Source organism: Equus quagga, chromosome 7 (genome assembly GCF_021613505.1).
Source record: "Equus quagga isolate Etosha38 chromosome 7, UCLA_HA_Equagga_1.0, whole genome shotgun sequence".
Lineage (NCBI taxonomy): Eukaryota > Metazoa > Chordata > Mammalia > Perissodactyla > Equidae > Equus > Equus quagga.
Window position 1 is genome coordinate 113,776,092 of NC_060273.1, and position 24,599 is coordinate 113,800,690.

General features: G+C 39.9%; 1 protein-coding gene across 16 annotated transcripts in view; it reads right to left on the bottom strand.

Annotated features, from left to right (window-relative positions):
• CAST (calpastatin) overlaps positions 1 to 24,599 on the bottom strand; it is a 117,370-nt gene that overhangs the window by 9,282 nt on the left and 83,489 nt on the right. For 9 of the 16 annotated variants that reach the window (XM_046666422.1, XM_046666429.1, XM_046666420.1 and 6 more), the window contains 15 exons: positions 24,307 to 24,408; positions 20,858 to 20,941; positions 19,850 to 19,897; positions 18,987 to 19,082; positions 17,184 to 17,306; positions 13,769 to 13,870; positions 13,173 to 13,256; positions 11,909 to 11,959; positions 11,669 to 11,740; positions 7,233 to 7,337; positions 5,472 to 5,579; positions 3,785 to 3,877; positions 2,363 to 2,407; positions 1,874 to 1,966; positions 490 to 561 (listed from right to left, as the gene is read on the bottom strand). In XM_046666422.1, coding sequence (XP_046522378.1) covers positions 490 to 561; positions 1,874 to 1,966; positions 2,363 to 2,407; positions 3,785 to 3,877; positions 5,472 to 5,579; positions 7,233 to 7,337; positions 11,669 to 11,740; positions 11,909 to 11,959; positions 13,173 to 13,256; positions 13,769 to 13,870; positions 17,184 to 17,306; positions 18,987 to 19,082; positions 19,850 to 19,897; positions 20,858 to 20,941; positions 24,307 to 24,408 — 1,278 coding nt within the window. The remainder of the gene's footprint in view (positions 1 to 489; positions 562 to 1,873; positions 1,967 to 2,362; positions 2,408 to 3,784; positions 3,878 to 5,471; positions 5,580 to 7,232; positions 7,338 to 11,668; positions 11,741 to 11,908; positions 11,960 to 13,172; positions 13,257 to 13,768; positions 13,871 to 17,183; positions 17,307 to 18,986; positions 19,083 to 19,849; positions 19,898 to 20,857; positions 20,942 to 24,306; positions 24,409 to 24,599) is intronic. The other 7 variants (XM_046666430.1, XM_046666425.1, XM_046666436.1 and 4 more) reach the window with 5 other exon arrangements.

The window sequence follows — 24,599 nt, forward strand, 5'->3', positions numbered from 1 at the left end:
AGAGGGTTTGTGAGTGGGTAGGTAAGAAGGGGACCTTAGAGATTTTCTGTAGGGTGGCCTCAATTTTCTCTTTGAAGTAGAGGGTGAGGCTAGCTGCAGACTGGGGGATGTGGTGAGGGCCTACACTGATTCAGGGTGAACACAGATGGTTCAGCTGACATTGGGAACCATAAAATTACAGTGGGCTCGTCCATACTTTGTGTGACATTCTCCAGACCAGTGCGGGACTCTGGTGGTGTTTTAACAAGGGCTGGGAATGCAGGAAACTTGAATGGTGTCAAGAACATCTATTTACATTTCTAAAGTATTGCTACTTAAAAAAATAAATGTCTGTAAAACTTCAATTTCTTTAACAAGACATGCTAGGGGATAGATAGTGCTTAAATTTTATTCTAAATAGATTCCAATCAGAACCTAAATGACTGAAAGGATAAATGCCACTCCATGTAATTGCTAAACTAATTTGTGTGTATTTACTGCTCTGTTTACCTTTGCGGAATCCTTTGCTTTACCCCCAGTCTTGGGTGCTTTGGAGCTGGAAGCATTCTTCTTGTCTTTGTCCTAAAGCAAAGGAAATGGAATGAGGCTATTGCTATCATCAATCAATCTAGCAATCAACTACTGGGTGCAATCAAATCAATCTGGACTATTCTTTTCAGTAGCTTGGAGATCTCCAATTTAATTAAATAATGGAAAACTTTAAGGTAGGAGGTAAAAAGGACAAAAGGAGGAAAATGTGGGTCACACCGATGCTCTGCCAATTTCCATGATGCATGATTCACCCAGACCTTATTTTGTGCATCAAAACAGACCTTGTTTCTATCAGGACTGGTTTTTATCTGCCAATAGAGCAAGAATAGGACCCTGTTTTCAGTGTTACGGGAGAGAAATATAACAACGGAAACCACCACAGACAGCTGGGGGACGTCATTTATAAAGTCCTTTCACCAAAAAAAGGCATTATTTGTAAGTTTCCAGGAGTGAGAAATAGGATGCTGAGGCGGTCTAGAGATTAAGTCACCCAGTATGGGAAGAGTAACAAATCAGTGATTGGGAGATATGTTTAATAATAGCCAAAACAATAGCAAAGAGATCTGCAGTATTAACTCTTCTGAAAATAATAATAAAGGGCACTCATTTCACTTTTCCTTCTATTTGATTTATGGGAGGGTGTAGTTTACAGGTAAAATGCCACACACTTGTTTAATTACATGACTTTTTCAATTACTTTTAGTCACATGTTTTGAGCACCTGCTAAGACCAGGCATTTTGCTAATGCTGAGCACAGAGGTGAAAGACGCATCACCACTGTATAAAGCATACAGCTCAGTGGATAGTTAACCCAAAGGTCAGGGAAGCATGGAGAGCCCAACACTGCTCCCCTGGCCTGGAAGGGAGAAGCAGTAAGAGAAGTCTTCCTGAAGGAGCTGATGCTTGAACTGGGCCTTGAGGCATGAGTAGGAGAGTCAGCCAGCCAGGCAGGGCAGGAAACCCCCGAGGGCAATGGGCATAAGAGCAAGGTGTAGCTAGGGACTGCCCTCATTTTAAATGACCACAGACAAAGCATTAATGTTGCAAAGCAATAGAACATGGCGATCAAATGATGGCTACAGAGATTCTAAAGCGACATGGAAAACATTTATGAAATAACGTTAAGCAATCTATTATATATGGACTCTAAGTAGAACTATGCAAAACATACACATATGGGAAAAGACAAGAAATACACCAAATAATAGTGTTTAGGGGTGGTGGAATTATAGATATTTTTTTCTCTCTATTGTATCATTCATTTTACAGTCTAAAATTAGATACGTGTACACACATACATGAACACACATTCAAAGAAAGTCAATATGAAAAAGCACAGTACCTTTGCTGTGTTCTCTGAGCTTTCTGTAGTTGAAGGACAGCTGTCAAAATCCCCTGAGAGGGCATCAATGGGGTCTTGGTCATCTGCAGTTTTCTGAGATATGAATAGAAATAACCATCAGTGAAGAAGCACGGGCAAAAATCCTACAGAGGACAGTTTCTGATATCACTGAAAATAAAAGACGTTTGTAAAGAAAAAAGGAGATGATAAGACAATCTTCACCGTTTTATTTTCTTCTACTCTTTTATACAAGTTGCTTAATATTCTCTGAGCCTCAACTGTCTAACCTGGAAAATGGAACTGCCTATCTTGAAGGGCTCTTGGCAAGTCTAAAGGACACATAACACATACACACACACACTCTCACGTTACACCTTGACATCATACCAAGCACAGGGTAGGCACTCAATAAATGTTAGATTTCTAAAATGTAGACGTTGTAGCTAGAATAAAAAAAAATTAGTGGGAACATGCAGCTGTGGTATTTACCTTTGATTCCCCAGGTTTCTTTTCGGGTGGCTTCACTGGTTTGCCCTTGAAAACAAAGCAGACAATTGATTAAACAAATCTTTGTAAAGGTTTACTTAGGTGTAGGCAGTATTGATATAATCCATATCCAATGACCTCACTTGGATCAAATGGAGTATAGATTTGCAATAACTGATAAACCTGGGTCCCTAGTATTTCTCCACCCGTTTTGCTTAACTCCTTCCCTATAACTCTATTTCAATAGACTTGGGGAAAATGCAAGAGTGAAAGGCTGGGTCCTGGAAGTGAAAGAAACACTAATTATTTAGGAACTTCCTGCCGCCATGTATTATAATTCTACTTAAAAATTTACAAACAGTAACATGTTTTTATGTCTTATTTACTTAGCTTATTACACTTCGGAAGGAGTTGAGGCATTGGAATGGTCTATAGATACTAGATTTTTTCAGTCAGGATTATAAGTACAACTCATCAGGGATTTTCCCATCTACAAAGGGAAGGGCATTAAATAATACATCTCCCAGAGAGGACAAGCAGGGTCACGTGGTACTACCAAAGCAGGGAGGATTCTAGCAGGATGGAGATTTGCTGTCTGGAGGAATACTGAACACACGCAAGGAGAAGTGATTCCTGTAAGAGGAGACACTGAAGCAGATAACGCTCTTTAAACCAGGGAGTCATCAAACCCACCAGATGAATCAGTACAGAAAAAGAAGGACGTAATTTAGGCTTCTTTGTTCTTATTTGATGAACAGGCCTGCAAAGGCTTATTTATCATCTCATTGACTTGCAACTCAAGAGTCAAAAAGGAAGGGGTCGGGTACAGGCCAAGTTGACCTAAGAAACAGTGGCTTCCATGTTAGAGACAAGAGGCCAGAGACTTCTTTCTAGATCTAAGCACAGAAATAGAACTTGTGATTGGGAATATGGTTTTGCCTGTCTTTAATCTTAACAGGCCTGTGGTGGTGCAGGAGGAGGAAAGGGAGACCCCAGGTCTTGGAGGTGCCTTATTTATTTGCCCTATTAATTATTCCAATACTAGCTCCTTTTCTCTTCTCCTTGAACAGAGAGACTCTGCTTCAGTCAGGATTACAAATATCATTCTTTTTCATAGCCTTTTCTTGCAAAGAGAATTCATCTGTGTACAGGCTTTGGAATGACTGTTAAGCATCAGCAAGTGACTGAATATTATTCACCTCTATTTACCCCATAGGTGCCCAGCACAGTGAACATCAAACGACACTGGTTCAAATAAATATTAAACAGAATCCCACACAGCCTGCTCATCAGGGACATATTAAATCAGTCAGTCAAGTTACATTTCAATGCTACTGTTCAAGTGCACCTCCTGTTCATTGCAAGTGAGGTTTACATTTAAAAAGCTTTGGAGTATATATCCAGTTGACATTTGCCTTCATGTACCTCATCATTTTTATCCAAGAGGTGTCTATACTCAGGTGGGATCGTGTCATCTCTTTCTCCCAGCTTGTCTCTATGTTCAGCTTTAACTTTTTCCTATAAACATTGGAAAACAGAATTAATACTCATTTCCTCTTCCACTAAGAGAAGACACTCTAAGATGCAGCATTCAGCTGCACCTCATTATACTTTGCTGAGACAAAACATAATGGTCTGTTTTTATTTTTTAAGCAACAGAAAACAGATGACTTCAATAGACTATTAGTTGATAAAAAAAGTAAACACATGTGCTTCCTTATGTCAATCCACATCTGTCAATTTTCTACCTGTATTTTCAATTGAAATAAATGATTAAATAGTTATCCTCAGAAACCATGTGAGGAAATAAAACCAAGGGCACAAAATTTTTTTTATGTGAGTTTCACTTTTCAAATAAAAAATCTAGTTCCTGTGGCCAGCCTGGTGGCATAGTGGTTAAGTTCGCACGCTCCGCTTTGGCAGCCCAGGGTTCATGGGTTTGGATCCCAGGCACAGACCTGTACACCACTGGTCAAACCATGCTGTGGTGGCATCCCATGTGAAAAATAGAAGAAGATTGGCATAGACGTTAGCTCAGCGACAATCTTCCTCAAGCAAAAAGAGGAAGATGGGCAACAGATGTTAACTCAGGGCCAATCTTCCTCACCAAAAAACAAGTTAGTGTACCTTGGCATTTGAGAGCTAATATTTACCACTGTGACTATTAATAAGCAACCCTGAAAGACCAGGACAAGCAGCAAATCTGAATGGACATGCTGACCGCTTGTGTTGGAGGTGAAGATGACCTGCTGTTGAGTAAGCAACACCTACCTCCCAGCATCCCCACCTCAGTGGGCTGTGGCTGCTCTCCCCATCACAGACTCAGTAACACTCACTGCCCTCCCCTTGGGAGGGTATAGATTTTATTTTCCTGCATCATTATAATTTCATTTTTCAAATATATGTTAAGTTCACATCAATATTCCTATGAAAATGACATAATCAAGACCAAAGGATTTTTGCAATGCCCTGTCTTTGGGACATCAATTTGGCTGGTCAGTTACTTCCTTGTTCCACACTAAACAGATTGTAAACTATTGTATATTGTTAAGTATAAATAGGTACCCATACATGTTGTATAAAGGTAGAGTTAACAGGTTATGCCTGTAGACACACCTCTGCACAGTTCTCAACTCCTGGTCCAGTGCTCTCTTCTTTTAGGAGTTTGCACGCAGTTAGTGATGATGGCAGAGAAGGCTGCTAGGGAAACTTCTGCCAAATAGGTGACCTCTGCCACTACACATACAGAACATGTCAACCTAAAAAATGCACATCCACATGTCTCTGATACATGATGTCTTTACTACCAGATAAAACCAGGAAAAGTTAATGCGGGAAGAGAATAAAATTAACAAAGCAGAGCTGTGCTTTTCCATCTTAACAAAGTCTAGTCTCACAAACAGGACATTTGCCTGAATCTGTGCCACAACATAGTCCTCCCTGCGGAAAAGAAGAAACGCAATATAGACCACAAAGAAGGAAAAAATGAGACTGCGGTTATCTGACTGTTCACTAACTCCAGACAAAGTCAGAGTGGTTTTTGCCGTGTGTGTGGAGAGTAGGCTGTTCCATACTATAAAAATCTTACATTTCACTTATTTTTTTCTTTTACCTTGACTTTATCCTCTACTGGTTTGTTCTCATCGGGATCAGGCTGCCTCTGCCCTAAACTGTCAGAAAGTTGATCCAAGGCATCATCGAGTTCTTTGTTGTCACTCTGCTAAAAAGTAAATCTGAATTAGTCACTGGCTGGCCAAATCAGGTCACCTGTTGGAGCATGGCCCCGACACTGCCACTCAGACTTCCACAGGCTCTGGGGTTTTCACCAGGGAGATGGCAGGGCAGGTGGAAGGTGCTGGACCCGCGACCCTCGGCTGGTGCTCCTTCTCCCTGACCCTTCATTCTCAGCACTAGTCTGCGCCTGCCTACCCCTGCCCCGCCCCAGATGTCTTCCTCTTCCAAGAAAACAAGTCCCTCCTGAAAAGATGGGGCTCCTGGCCTGATTTTCCAGAAAAGAGGTCTTACGATGCTTTCAGTGTATGAGGCACTGCTGGTGACAGTCAAAGGTCCCCGGCAAAGAAAACTCACACGCATTATGATGGCTTAGTTTTCTCTTTGATTCCCAAGTATATTCATTTAAATAACATTTTGTACCTAGTTTTAGTGATGTCTTCAAATAAAATATTAAACAAAACTAGACTCTGATGGGAAAGATGTCATTTTACTTGTGAAAGGCAAAAAGGCTTTTGATTCTGGATGTTTACTAATAGCCTCAATCAGGGCAGAACCTCCGACCTGAGTATTAAAAACTGAAGCATAAACGGCAGCCTGGGTTATTAACGATTCTTCCTTTCTGTTGCACAGGGACTTTCATCATGGTGGGTGTGTAACACACACACACACACACACAGAACATTTTATTGGTTTTAAGTGCTTCATGAGAGCCCAGGATTATAGCTGCTAACGGTGGAGGTATCCACAGCTGAGTCTGGGCTTCATCATTTGTGCCTCTGGATGTTTTCAGATGATCCCGAGGCTGACCCAACAGGATGAGAGCTCATTCAGAATCTCGAGCACAGCACTAAGTAAGCTTTGATGCTACATCAAAAGGAAAGGAAGCATAACTGACTTCGATGAGCTCCTTCATCTCCATCTAGCAAACGAGGCACTTGTTCTCAACCAAAGGAGATGGGGATCTGGTTTAGGGCAATCTCTATCTTTTGATGTGCGTGGTCTCCTTGATAATATATAATTTGGTACTGCACACAAAATTAATCAAGGAAGTCTGGAAAAGCTTTGGTCCCACAGTCTTGCCTCAGAACATGTAAATAATTAAAACAATATTGATGCTGAGGTTTTTCTATTGGTGGCATGAAAATCACAAATTTTTACTGGTGTGAATGAGAGGAAAATAATGCAATTCCATGACATGTTTGGGGCGAGAAGCTCAAACACTGAGCAATTCCAGAAAATAAACTTGAGGTTAAATAATGCATAGTATTTACAGCATGTGTCAGGAAAAATAGATAGGAGAAGAAAAATAATTATCAAGAAAGCTCAAGAATTTTAAAAGTCTAATAATTCAAACACATACACATGCACCTTATTGCACTTTCAATTCTTCTAACAAAGCAACAATAACATTAGGCTCCTCAACTGTGTGTAAAAGACTTTCGCATACATTGTTTCATTTAATCATTCTGATATTCTCTGTCATCTCCCTAAATAGCCAGTCTTATCGCTTCTGAAACAGAAAGCACCCAATCTTCCTAACAATTTTACCTCTTTTCATTTAGTCTAAGCAAAAGTACTAGTTTCTTTCTTCTTCTTCTTGCTGCTGCGACAACAAATGTTTCCAAGATATGTTGCTTACCAGAGAGTCAGGGGGTGGACGCGCAGCGTGGGTGGTTGGAGCTGGGGTTTGGGAAACCACTTCAGAGATGACAGCTGAGAGTTTAGCGTCTTCAAATTGCTTTTGCTAAAAAAAAAAAAAAAAAGGTTACTTTGATCAGTAATATGTTGAATACAAAATTATGCCCACAATGTCATCACTTCAATACAACTCTGAATATAGCTATGATTGTTTATTCTCTTGATGCAAATGGACACACAGTAACACAATCTTAAGCAATTTATACTTGACTTCCTATTCCACTGTGCTATTTTACACCATTTCCTATTTCTTATTCCTACTTATTATTATAAATGTTGTTCAATAATAACAACTTTGAGTTTCATGGTTTGTTCACACATTTCTTACACAGTTAGGCTGTTTGCAGTTTTTCAGCTTTCTTGTTTGTAATTAGTCGCTGTAAGGTCTAGAAGTCACTCTAAGTTCTTTTCACGGTGCTAGCTATTTCTGCCAAACTGCTTCATACTGCTAAAGGCAATGAACGAGCATGCCTGTTTCCCATGGTTCTGGGCTAACTTAGGTATTTATCACATATTTTCAATTCTTATAATTTATTAGGTATAAAATGATGTACTACTGTTGCTTTATTACTTGGTATACAGTATGAGGTTTGTTTTATTATTTTTTCTTAATGTTAAATAGTATATTATGCCAGAATCTCTCTGAAATAATGATTTCTCTGACTTTAAAAATATACTAAATCTGTCATTTTGTTCACATCTTGATTTTTTTCCATTGACCTGTGGCTTTGCTTCCTGACTCAGAACTGTATTTTTTTATCATTATTGTATAGCAGATCCGAGTGTTTAGTTGGGTTAATCTTCCCTAAAAATACTGAAAAATGCTTTTCAATATTTAGTAAAAATGTTAAATACTATAAAAAAAGAATTTTTCAGTATTTGTATGCATTTATTTTTCAAATATATTTCAGAGTAAATTTTTACTGAGTTATATAAAGTACCTTATTGCCTTTTTCTTTTCTTTTTTTTTTTTTTTGCTGAGGAAGATTTGCCCTGAGCTAACATCTGTGCCAATCTTCCTCTATTTTGTATACGGGTTGCCGCCACAGCATCGCTGATCAGTGGTGTAGGTGCATGCCTGGGATCCAAACTGGGGCTGCCAAAGTGGAGCGTGCCAAGCTTAACCACTAGATCACAGGCTGGGCCCTCCTTATTGCTATTTTAATAAAAAAATTGACTTATAAAATGACTGGAAACAATCATCATCATTCTTTTAAGACATTTAGTCAAACTTTTAGATGTAGGTTTTGTGTTCTTATTTTTCTATTCATTTCTTCTACTGCAGTTTTGTTTACATAAGTCTGACATCTCAGATAATTATATTTTCTAATATGTTACTAATAATATACTATAGCATACATAATGTTACCTACAAATGTGTTGTACAATTATAGATATCTACAAATACACACAAATATTCCTTTAATGTTTGTCATTTCTTTTTCATACGTTTTTAATGATTCTTCCATACAACATTAAGCAGAAATGACAATAAAATAAACTTTTCATACTTTTTGTTTTTTAAGGGAAATGCCTCTAGATAAATACTATTTTTCTTGAAATTAAATTGATGCTCTTTAACACATTAAAGGATTATCTACTTTTTAAAGATTTTTATTTAAAATATGAATGTATGTAAAGCTTAAAATACATCTTTTATATGGACATTATTTATTTGATATGCTACTCTGCTATGTTGATTATTTTCCTGCTATTGAATGTTTAATTTCTGACAATGGCAAACAATTACTCTAATCATTTTATATTCCATTTGTTAATAATTTTACATCTATAGATTTAAGTGACCTTAGCACCATCATTACTTGTAGAAACAACTATCGTAGGCCATCTTCTGCAGGACACATTCATGTCACGTGGGAATGATCTGGGTGTCAAACATTTAAGAGTCAATTTTAAAATTCTGTTGCAAGGAAAGTTTGAGAACAGTTCCAATCTCTTCAGTTTTTCTTTTGCTTATGTTCTGTGAATTTTATGTTTTATATTTTTGTTTAAAAATTTCTTAGAAAATTATTGCCCATAGTGTTTCTTTATAATTTAGTCACTCTCTTGGACTGATGAGATCTTTCTCATTTTAAAGTTAAATTTTATTTTATTTGTAAGACTTTTTTCTCTATTATATCTGCCAATGTTTCATAAAATATTAGACATTCACAAAAACCAACTGTTGGCTTTGAACTATTAATAATTTATTTGATCCTTACATTGATTATTGTTCTCATTTTAAAATTTAATTATATTTGTAAGGTTTTTCTCCTTCATATTTGTCAGTATTTTATAAAGTGTTAGTTATTTCAAAAGAAACGACTGTTGGCCAGTTAACTCTCAGGCTGCTAATTTTCTCTCCTACTACACTTATTGCTCCTTTCTTTTGGGTGGTTACTTTATAACAGCTTATTTAAACTTAAAATAAAAGCTTATTTATAATACATAATATTAGCTCTATAATGGCTTTATAATAGCTTATCTAAATTCAAAATTTAAAATCCAATAAACATTTGGTTAATCAACTTTCTCTTTTTCTCTATTATTGATGAAGGCATTTATGACAATAAATGTATCTCATGAATTCTTCTTTGGCTGCTTATCAAAGATTTTGATTTGTAATGTCTTATCCTTGATTTTTAAAATAGTCTATTGTGAATTTACTTCTTGATTTCAGTACTATTAGAATATTTTTAAATTTCTCTTTTTAAATAGAATGTTTCATTTTATTGTGATCAAAGCACATGGCATGCACAGTAGCCTCTCTCTTATATTTGAACATTAATTATGAGTCAGCATATGATACTTCTCCCACAAAGTTCTTGGGACTGTCTCCTAGAAATAATTTTCTATTTTGACCATTGACCTTTACCATAATTGGTTATTTCTACTTTATTAACTAAATTGTTGTCACTAACAAATTTTTTCCTTTGCTAGATTTGTTCATTTTCTAAGAGTGGGATTTTAAAAAAATGGTTGTTTTAGGGCCGGCCTGGTGGCGCAGCAGTTAAGTTCGCATGTTCTGCTTCAGCGGCCCGGGGCTTGCCTGTTTGGATCCCGGGTGCGGACATGGTACCGCTTGGCAAGCCATGCTATGGCAGGCATCCCACATATAAAGTAGAGGAGGATGGGCATGGATGTGAGCTCAGGGCCGGTCTTGTTCAGCAAAAAAGAGGAGGATTGGCAGCGGATGTTAGCTCAGGGCTAATCTTCCTCAAAAAATAAATAAATAAAACAAAGTAGAGGAAGATGGGCACAGGTGTTAGCTCAGGGCCAGTCTTCCTCAGCAAAAAGAGGAGGATTGGCAGCAGATGTTAGCTCAGGGCTAATCATCCTCAAAAAAAAAAAAAGGGTTGTTTTATCTCTAATCATTTCACTGCTATACATATTCTTGGGGAGGAGGGCATATAAATTCACTGTTACATTTTGACTTTCTAAAATTAAAAGACCCTAACTATTGTAATAATAATAAAGACAGGAGGAGGAAGGGAATTAAGGCATTGATTCCCCCACAATTTGTTCAGATGTTCTGCATCATTGTAATGATGATTCCACATTCCTGAGATACTTCTAACTCTGTATTCTTCTCTAAATCAGGGCTGGGGTGCCTCCTGTCAGGGTCTGCTTGTATGGAGCAGGATAAGAGGAAGGTCCTGGAACAGGGTGACTGAACTGCCTGGGCGTGGTGTTTTCATATTAGTAATCCCTTCTTTGAAGGGTTTATTGTTTCAATAAAAGCAAAAACTTCAGGCAACTCCACGGAATCATTTCTTCTAGTTGTCACTCATTCTCTTTCTCAACTGACACGTTTTCCATGCCACTGTCCACACAGAAACCCTGTAAATAGATAACCCAGACCCCACAAATAAAGGTGCTGCAGTTATATAAGTTTAGGAACTCTAACAGACTTACAATATGTGTGCACATAAAAAAATCAGAAAAATCCTCAGTTATAAACCTGCTTACCATTATTCAACATTTCCCAAACTTTCTAGTAACAGAATTCCCCTTCAGGGCTATCTATTCCAACATGGAGATATGTTTCTCTGGAAGGCAATTTGGAAAACGATAACTTGCAGAAATAAACAGGTAAAGTTTTCTAAGAGGTAACTTTAGATAAACTCAATTTTAAATTCTCTTTTCGTAGGTGTGCTGGATACAGTACATGCTCACTGGATTAGCTACACTGTTGAAAACATCCGCTATGCAGGAATAATATTCCATGAGGAGACATATTTTTAATGGCTACGATGGGTTAAGGGCCATTAATTTTGTGATTGTTTCCTCAGTTCCCAAGTCAGATTCTAAGTCACAAATTTCCATGTATTTCTGCCACTCTAAAAGTAAGGAAATAAAGAGGAGTGTCAGACTTACAAGAGATGAAGTGTCCTGGGGACCAGCGAAGTCCTCAGATAAAGCATCAAGAAGGAAGTCATCACTCAAGGGCTGCAAGAACCAGGAAATGTATCAACAAACACCACCTCATTGGTCTTCTCTTCAAAATGTCACTGTTTATATGCTCATCAATTGATTGTTAATTCAGGAAGGGCATAGCTTTCTTTTCAATCAGGGCCAATTGAGACAGACAGACTCAGAGAAAACTGGCTTGCTTACCGGAAGTGATTGCTTGGGGTCTTTGTGCAGGAGTGGTTTTCCATCTTTATCCTATCCAGGGGCGGAAACACACAGCATTGAAATCATTTCACATTTATCCTGCATGTGAACTCTTGTAAACATTGCAAGAGGCTGACAGCTTATACCTGACGTTGTTGTACACAACAAATTAGATTCATCATTAGACTCTCTCACAAGAGGATATGCTCTAATTAGGTCATGTCAACAAACAGCCCACATACGTCAGGCCTTCCCTAGGCACGGGGGCTGCACCACAGACTGGGCGTGGCTTGTGACCTCAGAAGCCCACAAACTAGTGCAGGAGAAAAACATGAGAACAGTTAACGTAGTGTGGCATGTGTGCTGTGACGGGGCACTTGGGGACACTGTGGGAGCACAGGAGGAGCCCCTCACCTGCCTGGGGGGTGGGATTTGCAGAAGCTGCCTAGAAAAAGCTGGTTTACTCTATAGGCAATACATGCAAATAATATGCTTTGATTCTGCGCCGAGCCCTGTAAGTAGGCACTGGGGACACCACAGAAACTAGGACAGACAGTCTCTGCCCTCAGAGAGCTCCCCTGGGGTGAAACTTAGGGCATGGATGATGCCAAGCTTCAAATACCTCTCAGTGCCACTTCTTAGTAACAGGACAAAAATCAGCAAAGCATTTGGGGCTCTTTAGTAAAAGAAGATTTATAAATAAAAGGTAAATCCCATTTATTCACATACACAAAAATAAATAACTGCAAAGCTATGTATATGATGATTTTTCCTGATAAACTGGTCATGGTGGTTTTCTGTTTGTTTATGTAAAATGAAAGGAGGTGCAATGGTTGAGAATATCACCTGCTTCCCCTGACTGACATAAACTCCTTGAACCCCCTTCCATCTCTGCAGGTTCGCTCGTGCCTTCTGACAATTCCTCAGTTAGGAGGGAAAACAGAGCCTGGGCGTGTTCTCAACCATCCCTTAGCTGCAGTGGCAGCAAATTTCCCAAGTGACACATGGGACCGTGGGGGTCACACATGCTCCACACTCAGACTGAAATCACTTAGCCTTTCAGAGCCTCGGCTGAGATGAAAGACAGGGCCCCTGCCACCTTCAAGTCTAGTGTGGACGATATTAGTGGACTAATAGTATTTGGTATTTGAAATATTAAGAAACAAGATCTCTATATTCCAGGTCTATTTCCATGTCCGTTCCTTATGCATACGAAATTCAGTATGGATTAAAATAAAACAGAAAAAGACCCCAGCCTGTTTACCTTGACCTCTTCTAATCTGTAATCAGGAGGAATCGTTTCTTCTTTTTCACCAAGTTTTTCACGATCCTCTTCTTTGGATTTTTCCTGAATAAAAATTATACCATTTTCATTGTTAATACATCTTTTCCCATAAAGGAGATGCCTGAGTGACTAAATTTGAGGTAAATAAACCCATCATCGGGTTAGTATGTGCACATGGCTGGATGTGTAGAATTCGTACAGGAACACAATCTTTAACACTGTATCTTACTGTAGCAGGCCCAGACACCACCACTAAGCCTTCTGGGCTTAAAGGCAGGCGTGAGGAGCTGTAGAGGCAGCTGCCGCTTCTCTCCTGACCTCAGCAATGGGAATGCAGGTGGACAAAGGTGCGAGTCCAAGAACTTGGACAGGTGCATGCTGTCCATCCACTTAAACACTGGTGCTTAAACACTAATGCTCATACACGTTTAGTTTATTAATCAGGATGTGCACAGTAACAGAGAAAGCCAGCTGGTCATGCGTTGTGGGAAATATTTTTTAAAAATGACTGATTTATTTGGGAGTGAGGGCGATCAACGATAGTCCCTTTCTAGAAGTACCTGAGCTGCCATTACCTTGACTTGATCCTCCACAGGCTTTCCACCTTCTGGATCCGCCTCCTTTTTCCCCAGGCTACCAGCCAAAGCTTCTACAGCATCATCTGGCACCGTGCCCTTCTTAAAACACATTAGTGGATATACTAAGTAGGTAGTTAATCACTCCTTTTAAAAGAGATTGCATCAAGTAAGTCAGAAAGGCATATCCTTATTTTAGGCCTAGATAAGAAGTACATGTCATCTTTTAATAATTTGAATTATCAGTTGAATTAGAATCTATGTTTAAGAAATCTAAAATGTTAAAAATGAGAGCAAGTTTCTTGTATTAAACATTAAGTGTGTGCCACGTATATTAACACCAAGAAACTTCAGAGATTTAATGCAGCATTTTGGCTTGGAAATCAGGAAGACAACGGCATGGGTAGACCACAGAGAAGCTGAGGGCCAGGAAAGAAGAAAGAAGTGATCTTTATGGTGATTGTTCTAGAGAGGGCACAGGAAAGATTTTCAGAGAGGCCACAAGAGGACATTCTTCCCAATGTTCTGAGTAATAGCCTGGCCCGTCCCAGAGGCAGCGGCGGCTCAGTGTGAGTATCTACTGAGGCACAGAAGCTTCTCTACGTGGCTTCTACTGGTCAAAGTGGGTTCACGCTGATTCAGGGGACTGTGGCTTGTGGCTAACTAACCTGAGTCACGCAATGAGAACCATCTACCTGTGGTCTGGTTGTTCAAATGAAATGTGCTCCCTCATGATGTACTGAGCTCCAGCCACGCTGGTATTTAAAATTAAACCAGATGAACACAGAGCATAAATGGTACAAAAGGAAAATAAAGGATAAACTATGTTTGGGCTAAAAGATAGGACTAGATCTGGCTTCTTCCAAACTACAGGTCATGATCCATACATTAATGACTCATAAAATCAATTTAATAGTACATGGCCAGGACTTTTTTTTTAATGAAAGAACAGAAAACAGAATGCATCATACCTAACAAGGATAAGTACCATTCATTAAACTGTTGTTTCTACTGCATGGGTACTGGGTTGCAATATCAATCAATTTCCTACTGTTGGTCTTGGTCAACAGTATCTCAAAGTTTATTCTTATCATAAAAGTCTATGACCTCACGTGGAGTACATGTTGGAATTTTAAAGTAAAAGGGTCTTTCTGGTTTATATAACTTAGCCATCACTCTAAGTAAGAGAAGTTTTTCTGCTAAGCTGTGCTGCAAAAGGAGAGATCACGTGAGGAAAGGGAAGCTGGGTGGAAAGTGATTTGTCACCATCTAGTGGTTGGACTCTGCATAGATTTTATTTCCAGGGGCAACAAAACTCCCTGATGTATCTAACCTGTCTGGGATTTTATCTCAAGTGCAATAGCTGCAGTGGTAACCAAGTCTTAGCCAAGCAATCTGAGTTGCTACCCGATCTGAGTCATCTGCTCACACTTTACTCCAGTTTTCTCCTAGTCTGTGCTGTAAAATCTTTGGAAACTACTGTTTCCAAAGCCTGTGCCCTGTGGCCTTAAGAAATAAGCGAAACAGAGGTAGAAAAGCTAGGAGACACAGCAGTCTTAAGAATTAAGGAATCTGGAAATAGGACTAAGGACCGAAATTTCTATTTCTGTAGTATTTCATGTTGTCAAATTCAGAACTAGAACTTAGGTCTCTGGATGTGCTCAAACTTTCCTTTTAGACAAACTAGAACCACGCAGAGCACACATTCCTCTCCCTCCTCTGCTCTGTTTCCCTTTGCTCAAGAATCCTCAAGCCCTTCCTGAGTCCTCTGAACTTTATCATACTCCGCAGCTATTCTCTCTGGCTCCCACGGATGTCACAATCCCAGAAATACCAACTAACCTCAGCGATGGTAATCTTGGCAACCGTGGTAACCAGTTGGCGGAGCAGAGGCGCAGGAGAGGAGGTGAGAGAAAGGAAACATAAGAGCTCTTTCTTTTTCTGTCCACTAAAAATCCAATGCTCGACTCTCTACAGTCAAGGTAAAGTTGGAAAGGGACTAACTGAGCCCTCCAAGGCCCTGGCAGTCACACTTGGCAGGAGAGGTACATGACACACATTTAGGTCACAAGAGTTCTGCCCTGGAATGCAGGCCATTGTCTTTTTGATTCTAATCACTGCCTCTGTTCCTACTTGCTTCACCAGTTTCTTCCCAGATTCTCTCCTCCTCTCCTGTTCTTTACCACTGTGGCCTGTGGCCTAGTTGCCACAATGTAAAAGTTTCTGGAGAGTATCCTGAGACCTCAAAAAAAAAAGGGGGGGGGGGTCAAGTCCTGCTTAGGACAGGACAGAAACCCTGGACTTTGAGGAGATTTGCAATTGGCACCAAGGACTTTCTTGGCAGGAAGCAGCCACTCTCGGGCACCAAGAATACTTGTCCTGTACCTTCTTCAAGGCCCCCTTTTTTAAAACCACTAAATGCACCTATCCCAAGCACACCAAGTGTACACTCTGTGCTGGCCTGTGCTCGGTTCACTGGTCTGCCCAGGAAAGCGGTGCTACTCTCACCTCTCACTGTGACCCTGTCCTCCCTGCAAGTCTTTCCTAGTTCCTCCTGCAGAGGCTCCTTTCCGCATGTTCCCAGTGCCCTTTTTCCATATGAGAATGATCAAATTGTCCTGTAAGCTTGAGCTCGGGCCCGCACCCACACTAGACTTGAAAGTAGCAGGGGCCATGTTTCATCTCACCCAAGGCTCTGAAAGGGTAAGTGGGTTGCTCAAGGTCATCTCAAAGCTTCATTTACCCCATCTATCATAAAGAGATGATCAGACAGACTTCACAGGGTCCTTGTGAAAATTTGACGAGAAGATATTGCAAAGCATCTAGAATAATTAGCTTTCAGAGTGTGGCTTCACTAAGTCTATAGTAAGGAAACATAGTTTCATCAGCTACTATCTTGAGTCAGATTCTATCTGCCAATAGAAACAAAACCCACAAAATTCAAAAGGAAACCAAGATTCAACTAGTTAAATATCATACCCCATACAAAATTTAGAGAGTGAAAGAGGGACAAGAAAAGAAGGAAATGGAAAGGAATTGAGTCCCTCTGTCCTCCCTTCAGTTGGGAGTGGGGAGGACTCATTATGGTGTTGGTGCAGATTATTCCACCAGGAAAGTCAACGAAAGGTAACATCAGGCTGTTTGTGGAACTCCAAACAGACTTGAAAAATGCAGGAAACTGAAAAAGCATGATTATCCACAATAGCTGAGGAAGTAGAAAGAATTTCAGAAGGTGAAAGAAACACACAGCTTGCAGCAGTTTGAAAATTTAAATCTAGTCTGAATTTCTAGCACACCCTTGAAGCCCAAAGGACAGTAGATATTATAACTATTTAAGACTTTATTTTTATTTTGTCAGAATAAAATAATATGATGGGAATACACGGTCGAACGTGCATGGGAGGAAACACATTACCTTCTCAATGCCCAGAGGATCACTCACCACGGTAGCTGGCTTGGGTGGTGCCGACTGTACACTACACATGGAGGTCTGAGACACAGCCTCTCCCACAGGAGCTGGGGCCGCAGCCCGCGATTCCTGCAAATAGAAACAGGTCTGATGAAGAATTTTTAGAAATACCTGGTTAGTAAGACTGAAAAACGATGGATCAACAATACACTCTGCTCTGTCATTTGCTATGAGCATGATCTGCTTGAATGCCTAAGGATTGTTGAGTAGTAAATAAGCCAAGATGTTAAAACTCTTCTGCTACCATTATTTCAACTAGGTTTTACCTCTTACCTCGGGTAGTTACTTAACCTCTCTGAGACTCAGTTTCCACATCTGTAAAATGAGAACAATGATAGTACCTACATCTCAAGGGTTGCCATGGGGCTTTAAAGAGATAAAACATGTGAAGTTCTTTGCAGAGTACCTGGGAACACAGTAAGCTCGATAAATTTTAGCAACCATTATTATTTATATTATTTATTTTTCATATAATACGTAACAATAAAATAATATCCCAATTATATAATGAAATATTTTTTACATAAGTACATCATTTTTATATATCTGTCTAAGAGCACCTTGTAAATTGTAAATAGCTACGTACAAATGCAAGGTGAGTAATGCTATCCCAGGGGTTCTCAAAGTGTGGTCCCTAGACCACCAACCTCAGCATTACCAGGGGACTTGTTAGAAATGCAAACTCTTGGACCTCCCCCCACACCAACATGTTAAATCAGGAATTCTGGAGGTGGGGCCCAGCAATCTGTGTTTGAACAAACCCTCAGGTGATCCTGACGGATGCTAAAGTTTGAGATCCACTGTGCTACTTTATCACAAGAGAAAAATTTAAAACAAACTGCTTTTAACCCATACATTTACGAAAGCCTATCCTACATGCAAGATGCTCCATAGATGATCATGAACAGAGTATGAGGTCTTTCAAGGAAATTATTATCTATTTAAAATTCTGTATAAATGTTAGAGGTGAAGACCAACACAGCCAAAACTTTGTTGGTAACTAACGCCTTAACAGGAATGTATAAAGAAAGAATGACAGACCCCCTGGCATGTTGTATTCTTAAGAGCTGGAAGGCTGGTAAGGTTTGGGGAGGGAAAAGCAAGAGATGAAGGCCATATATTTTAGCAGAGCTTTAAAGGATGAATAAGATTTTAGTTGATCTACAATTAGGATGGGAAGTTATTCTAGACAGCAGGAACCACATGAAAACAGCCATGGAGACACTCAAGCACTTATTGTCACAGTTTAGTGACACGGGGACACACCTTGGTAGGAAAGGAAGCTGGGGCCAGGAGACATTAGCAGGAACTTTACTTTGTAGGGACTAGGAAGCTCCTGAGAGTTGGAGCAGGGTAATGATGGGAAAGGGCTTGGGACAGAATCATCCTGGTGGATGTAAAGCAAGGACTGGAAAGAGACTGAAGACAGATGCCACTGCCATCTGGAGGTGAGTGGTGATGACAACTTTCACTGTCAGCTACAGAAGCACGAGTAGAAAGGAAAGCCTGGGTGTGAATGCTTTCCTGAAGGGAGAACCACAGGACAAACTACAAGAATGTCACGGTCAGCTTGGGGAGGACAGCACATCCGGAAAAAGGCAAGATGAAAACTGCATGCAGACCAAGATGGCACAATGAGCCTTTTATCAACCACTTCATGCTAAAATAATTTTGGTCTCACATTTTTAAGATTATAGAAAAACATAAGAAAACAACCCAAACTAGAGACTTTTATTTTTAGAAACATACCTTTGTTTTTTCAGCTGGCTTCGATTGCTTTTCTTTGCGTTTAGACTGGTCAAAATCTTCCGAAAGTTCATCAATGAGTTCTGATTCACTCAGGGGCTGTAACACAAGAAACATTGTATACGATGAAGTGCTTATTTTTACTTTGTCAAAAAAAGCTTTCATAGAGAAAATTTGTTTTCTGGTTACCACATGTTAGGTCATATTTTAGGATCTAAAACCAAAAGCTAATTTATATAGGGCATATTTTTCATTTATCAATGTAAGAGAAACGTCACACAACAAATAAGGAATACTAAACACCTCAGTACCACAAAAATGTTAACGGTTTATTTAGTCTAGAGTTTTCTTGATTCCTCAATTCCAGAGTAATTTTGCTCAAATAAAATTGCTTGTTCTTTCCTATGAAGATCTGTAGAGTTTTTTCTCATGCGATTGTCTTTTTCTGCTTCCTACCTAATGATTTCCCTTCTGAATAAGTCAGAGGAAACAGAGATCAGAGACTCCTTTCCTACGACTCTGTGGGGGTTTGGCAGGCAAGTTCAGCTATCCTCAGAGTTCCTTCAGGTGAAGGGGTATTACTTGTTTACTGTGACTTGTCAAAATCTCCACATGCCCTAATCTATGACAGAACGGCATGAAATTCAAGTGGAGCCCCAGAGTTGGACAGCCTGAGTTCTGAGCCCTGGCCTTGCTGTGAGGCCTTCTAGCTGTGTGACCTTGAGCTATTTACATAACCCCTCTGCCTCTCCCTAATACCAGGTTGACAGAGTCTCCACAGTGAAATCCAGTCTGTTAGAATTACCTCAATTTTTACTTTACGGTTCTACCATTTTTAAGTATCAGAAAAAATTTTATTTGCTAACCTTGGGTTTTTCTTCAGACTCTGGCAATAGTGGTTTTCCATCTTTATCCTGTAAATGAAATTGAAAATGAAATAGAAAATTTTGCTTTCCTGTCCCATTAAGTTTGTTTTAGGGAATTCCAGGATATGAGGGGAGAGCTTTTTTTTTTTCCTTATATTTGAGTAAATTTGTATTTCAGATTTATTTTTTAGAAAGCATCAGAATAAGGAGTTGACCTATAAAAATCAAGAGACCAAAAGTTATTCGAGTATAATGCACATCTACTTTTCTTTAAAAGTTACTGATAAAATTTCTTCCATCTATTGGATAGGGAAATAGAATTTTTTAAAAAGTTCTTTGGCAAGAAAGATACGGCTACATTAGTGAAAGGTTAAAAAAAAGTCTCAATTCTCCAACCCAGGGTGGAGAGGGAGATCTCATTCCTATAACACTTTTTAGGGTTTTGGATATAAAGTTTCACAATTTAGAATATTTCTAAAAATGGGAAACTTTCCATACAGAAGCATATATAAGAATCACAACTATCTTCCATCATGTGTTTATGTGTGTTATTTCAAAGATAAATTACAAATACAATAACAGGAGTTAGTCTACCATCCTCACCTCAAACCAAAACCACCAATAACAAAACCACCTTGACTGAGGACACTGGGAAATAGTTGTACATTTCTATCTACCACTTCGAAGATCTAGGGCGCTTTTATCCATTTGGCAGTTAGAGAAAGAATTACTCCCAAACTGTTCCTTCTGCTTTAAGGTGAAGGATCTATGTCAAGCACTGTTAACAGCTGAAACACTTGAATGTATGGGAATTTTAATGAGCACATGGTCACTACTTAGGAAACCATCCCGTAAAGAGTCCAGCTGTAGAGAGCAGAGAAGAAAGGGTTCAGGGTTTTCAGAGTTAATATCTCAACTGGGACAGACATGTCCTTAGGCATCATGGACAAAACATGATATGAGGGCAAGAGGGGTGAGCTGCTGTTAGCACCGTGGCTGACAATGTACCGTGGCTGGTTTCAATCTGTACTCCGATGGGACTGTTTCGTCATCTTCACCACACTTCTTTAGTTTCTCTTCTTTGGCTTTTGCCTGATGAAAGTGGAGGGGAAAAAGAAATAAACATTTAGATAATACATGTAGAAGATGATATACCTTTATGTACTTCATGGGTGTGGTAGAGAAGACCAAATCAGATGAAAGTGTCTGAAAAACTACTTTTTGTGGTTTACAAAGCAGAAGACCACGGCAGGCACCGTGAGGAAGACAGCATGAAGTGACCAAGAGAAACCAACAGAGGCGGGAATCCTGGGGAAGTGCCCCTGCCCTGCTCTCAGGTGCTCTATGACCTTGGGAAGCCTTTTACGTCTTTCTTTGGATGGGTTTCTTCAGGTGTAAAATGGGGCTGCTAATAATTTTTACCTATGTGACTGACTCGCAAGGATCACCAGAGAAAAGTAAATAAAACACCCTTTGAGACAGTTAAGCACAGTGCAGAAATTAGCTGCAATTATTTTTACAGCCCTCACCTGTCTTATTCAACAAGGCAGTTATCTAGGGGAGAAAACAACCAGTTCTCAAGAATGTGAAACACAGTTCAGCAATGGGAGAAGCATCTCATCACAAATCTTGGCTGACCCATGGATAATCGGTTTTACCTCTTTTAAAGGACTCCTATCAATAACACCAGGACTCCACTGGATTACTGAACCATGAATAACCAGCTGCATTAGAAACATTTGTAGCTCTACGGTAGATCACTGGCTTCTAGGGTATAATATTTGCATTTTAAACTACTGGTGAGTAATGCGAAGCTCCATGATATGTAATAATATGCACCTATATCAAGGCATGGATTTAAATCACAAACCAAGGAGCTCCTGGGCACAAAGGGAGTCACTTAGCAAATTCCAGCTCAATCCACTGCTGCCATATACATCTCAGCCTAAGATTACAGTTCTCCCATTGAATGATCAGTTGATTAATTAAAAAATATTAAGAGCCAGGCACTCTTCCTGGCTTTGGAATCACAGTTTCACTGTTCTATAGAATAACAACCCTCATTAAAGGATGAAAGGGTTTTTTCCCCACATTCCCAGTTCTATTCCACAGCGACCTATGGAGGAAGTCCTATTATGAAGTGGTACTCCCCAATTCCAAGATTTGTGAGGTCTCCACCAAGAAAACAGCCTGCATGAAAGTCAAGGGTCTCCCATATGATAAAACCGCCCTCTCCACTACACTTAGCTTATGGACAAGGAGAGTCACGTGCACAGCTAGATTCTTTCTATTCCTCTTTGATCTATATAGTCTTTAAATGCCTGCACTGTAAGCACTGAAAAACAAATGCCTACTGAATTGAAATAGCACTAGACGAGGCAATTACATAAAGAAATGGAGAAGTTCGATAACGAGGTACCATTATAGAATATTTGTGTTATGATACACTCTAAGAATGACAAGTAGTCATGGACCTCTTCTCTGAAGCGTTTGTAGCTTTTCCTCAGGATTCTCTCTAGTATGGATCGTACTGGAGTGGCTGTGGAACCCTATAGGATATCGACCTTTATGAGCCTTATCACAACATCAGACTATTATCTGGGAAGTAATGAATTCTCCATCAGGAATTCACCAGAGAACTGGAAGATCTTCTTAGGAAATATTTACACTTTGTACATAATTAAAAAGGGACAGAGGCCGGCCCGGTGGCGCAGTGGTTAAGTGTGCACGTTCCGCTTCAGCAGCCCGGGGTTCGCCATTTCGGATCCTGGGTGCGGACATGGCACTGCTTGGCAAGCCATGCTGTGGTAGGTGTCCCACATATAAAGTAGAGGAAGATGGGCACGGATGTGAGCTCAGGGCCAGTCTTCCTCAGCAAAAAGAGGAGGATTGGCAGTAGATGTTAGCTCAGGGCTAATCTTCCTCAAAAAAAAAAAGGATACTAGAGGAAAACTAAGTGGAAACTAATGGAAAGAGTGGAAAAGAATAGTTCTTTTTGTAAAAATTTTAAGAGTTTACAGCTGCTCAGGTTTTCTAGAGGAAATTTAAAACATTTATATGCATCCCCAAACTAGTTAACCCAAACTGCTTAATAAGTTATATTTATGTAATCTTTTCACATCTACTTATCTGATTTTAGTGGTTCTAAGACTCTTTTTGTCCTGGGATTTATGTTTATACCTTCCCTTCCCAAATTATCTTAAATCATCTTAAATCACCCTAATTATCTGTAAAAAGCCTGAGGGAAAGCACGATTGGCTGGCTGCCCCATAGCCCTCCGGTGGTGGAAGCATAACCCAACTTGGTCTCCTGATCCCCCAGGGTTCTGCCAGGACCACTCTTTCCTCGAGACATTTCACACATCTGGCTACTCCAAGTACTCTGCCTCTCGCATTGTGTTTTCATCAAGTTTCCTCTCTTCCCGATACATTACTTGGTCCTGAAGGACAAGGGCTGCTTCCCCTGCTCCCTTGTGTTCGCCTTCACAAAGCTTGTCACGCCATACTGTGTCCGGCGAGCCCTCAAAGAAAGCTGAAGATAGAAACTGGCCCATTGAGGACCAGGGCAGTCCCAGACTCAGGCGAGTTGCTGGGTATTACTGAGACCTTCCCCAGCAACTCAGAACAGGAAGTGACAGCAGAGGCACCAGCATTGTGACAGCGACACCTGCCAGCTCCTCTCCCTGAGCTGATAGGATGGTGGCTCCTGAGGGTCCCCAGGCTGTATTTCCATGGCCCCTCACCACACTGCCTTGTCAAGAATGTCCCTGGGGCAACTCTCTCCTTTCCTTCCTCTTTTCCCCCAGAGGACTCAGTTGAAAACTTCTTTAAAAATTGCAATTTAAAACTCTCCTCCGCCAAATACAAACTTACTGTGGCTCAGAAGGCTGGTTAAGATCTCGGAGTGCGGTGGGATAAACCTTCCCAGCAACACACTCTCACGTGCAGGAACTCCAGTGAGAGTAACTGTTGCTTTTTTTATTCTAATTTGAGACAAGATTTCAACATCTTTCCCCATAGTTATAAAAAGAAGGCTCTCCCCACCCCATCTACAGCCATCTCCCTCTCTCCTTATAAAGAGAAGCACCTGGAACCCTTCTGAAATTACAAATTTCCAATTTCCAAGAGAGCAGACAAACCTATTTCTCAGCAGGCCATGGCCTCCATGTTATCTTGTGTAGTCAGGTGTCATTTAAGCTTTGGCAAAGGAGATGAGTGTTCACTTTATACATTAAAATTCTAGATGTTTTACAAGACAAATATTCTTCTTGATTGATAACTACCCAGCAATAAATATCTAAATTAACCAGATTCTGAAAGTAAGGCAGCATGAAGAGGAGTCCATTTTTAATCTCTGATAAAATAAAAGTTGTGCAAGATTTCTCAACAACATGTAATGCATTTAGTTTCATAACCTGCAGACTAACAGGCTTTGCATACGAACTCCAAGGTCAATACCTCGTCAACTTCCTTAAGGGAGCTGAAGTCAGGCTCAGGGTCTGGCTTCGGGCTGCCCAGCGAAGCTGAAAGAGCCTCAAGTGCTTGATCGCTTATTGCATCCTGTTAAAGAGGAAAAATACCGTACATTAAAAAAAGAGAACATCTCCTCAGCCTAAACAATCCATCCACTTCTTTGTGCAGCACAAATTTTAAACCTATACGATGAAGCATGGATTGGGGAAGGATTTTAGGAAGGCAATTTTATTTGAAACCTAACAAAAAGAGAGAAAGAAAAAAGAACTTATTACCAG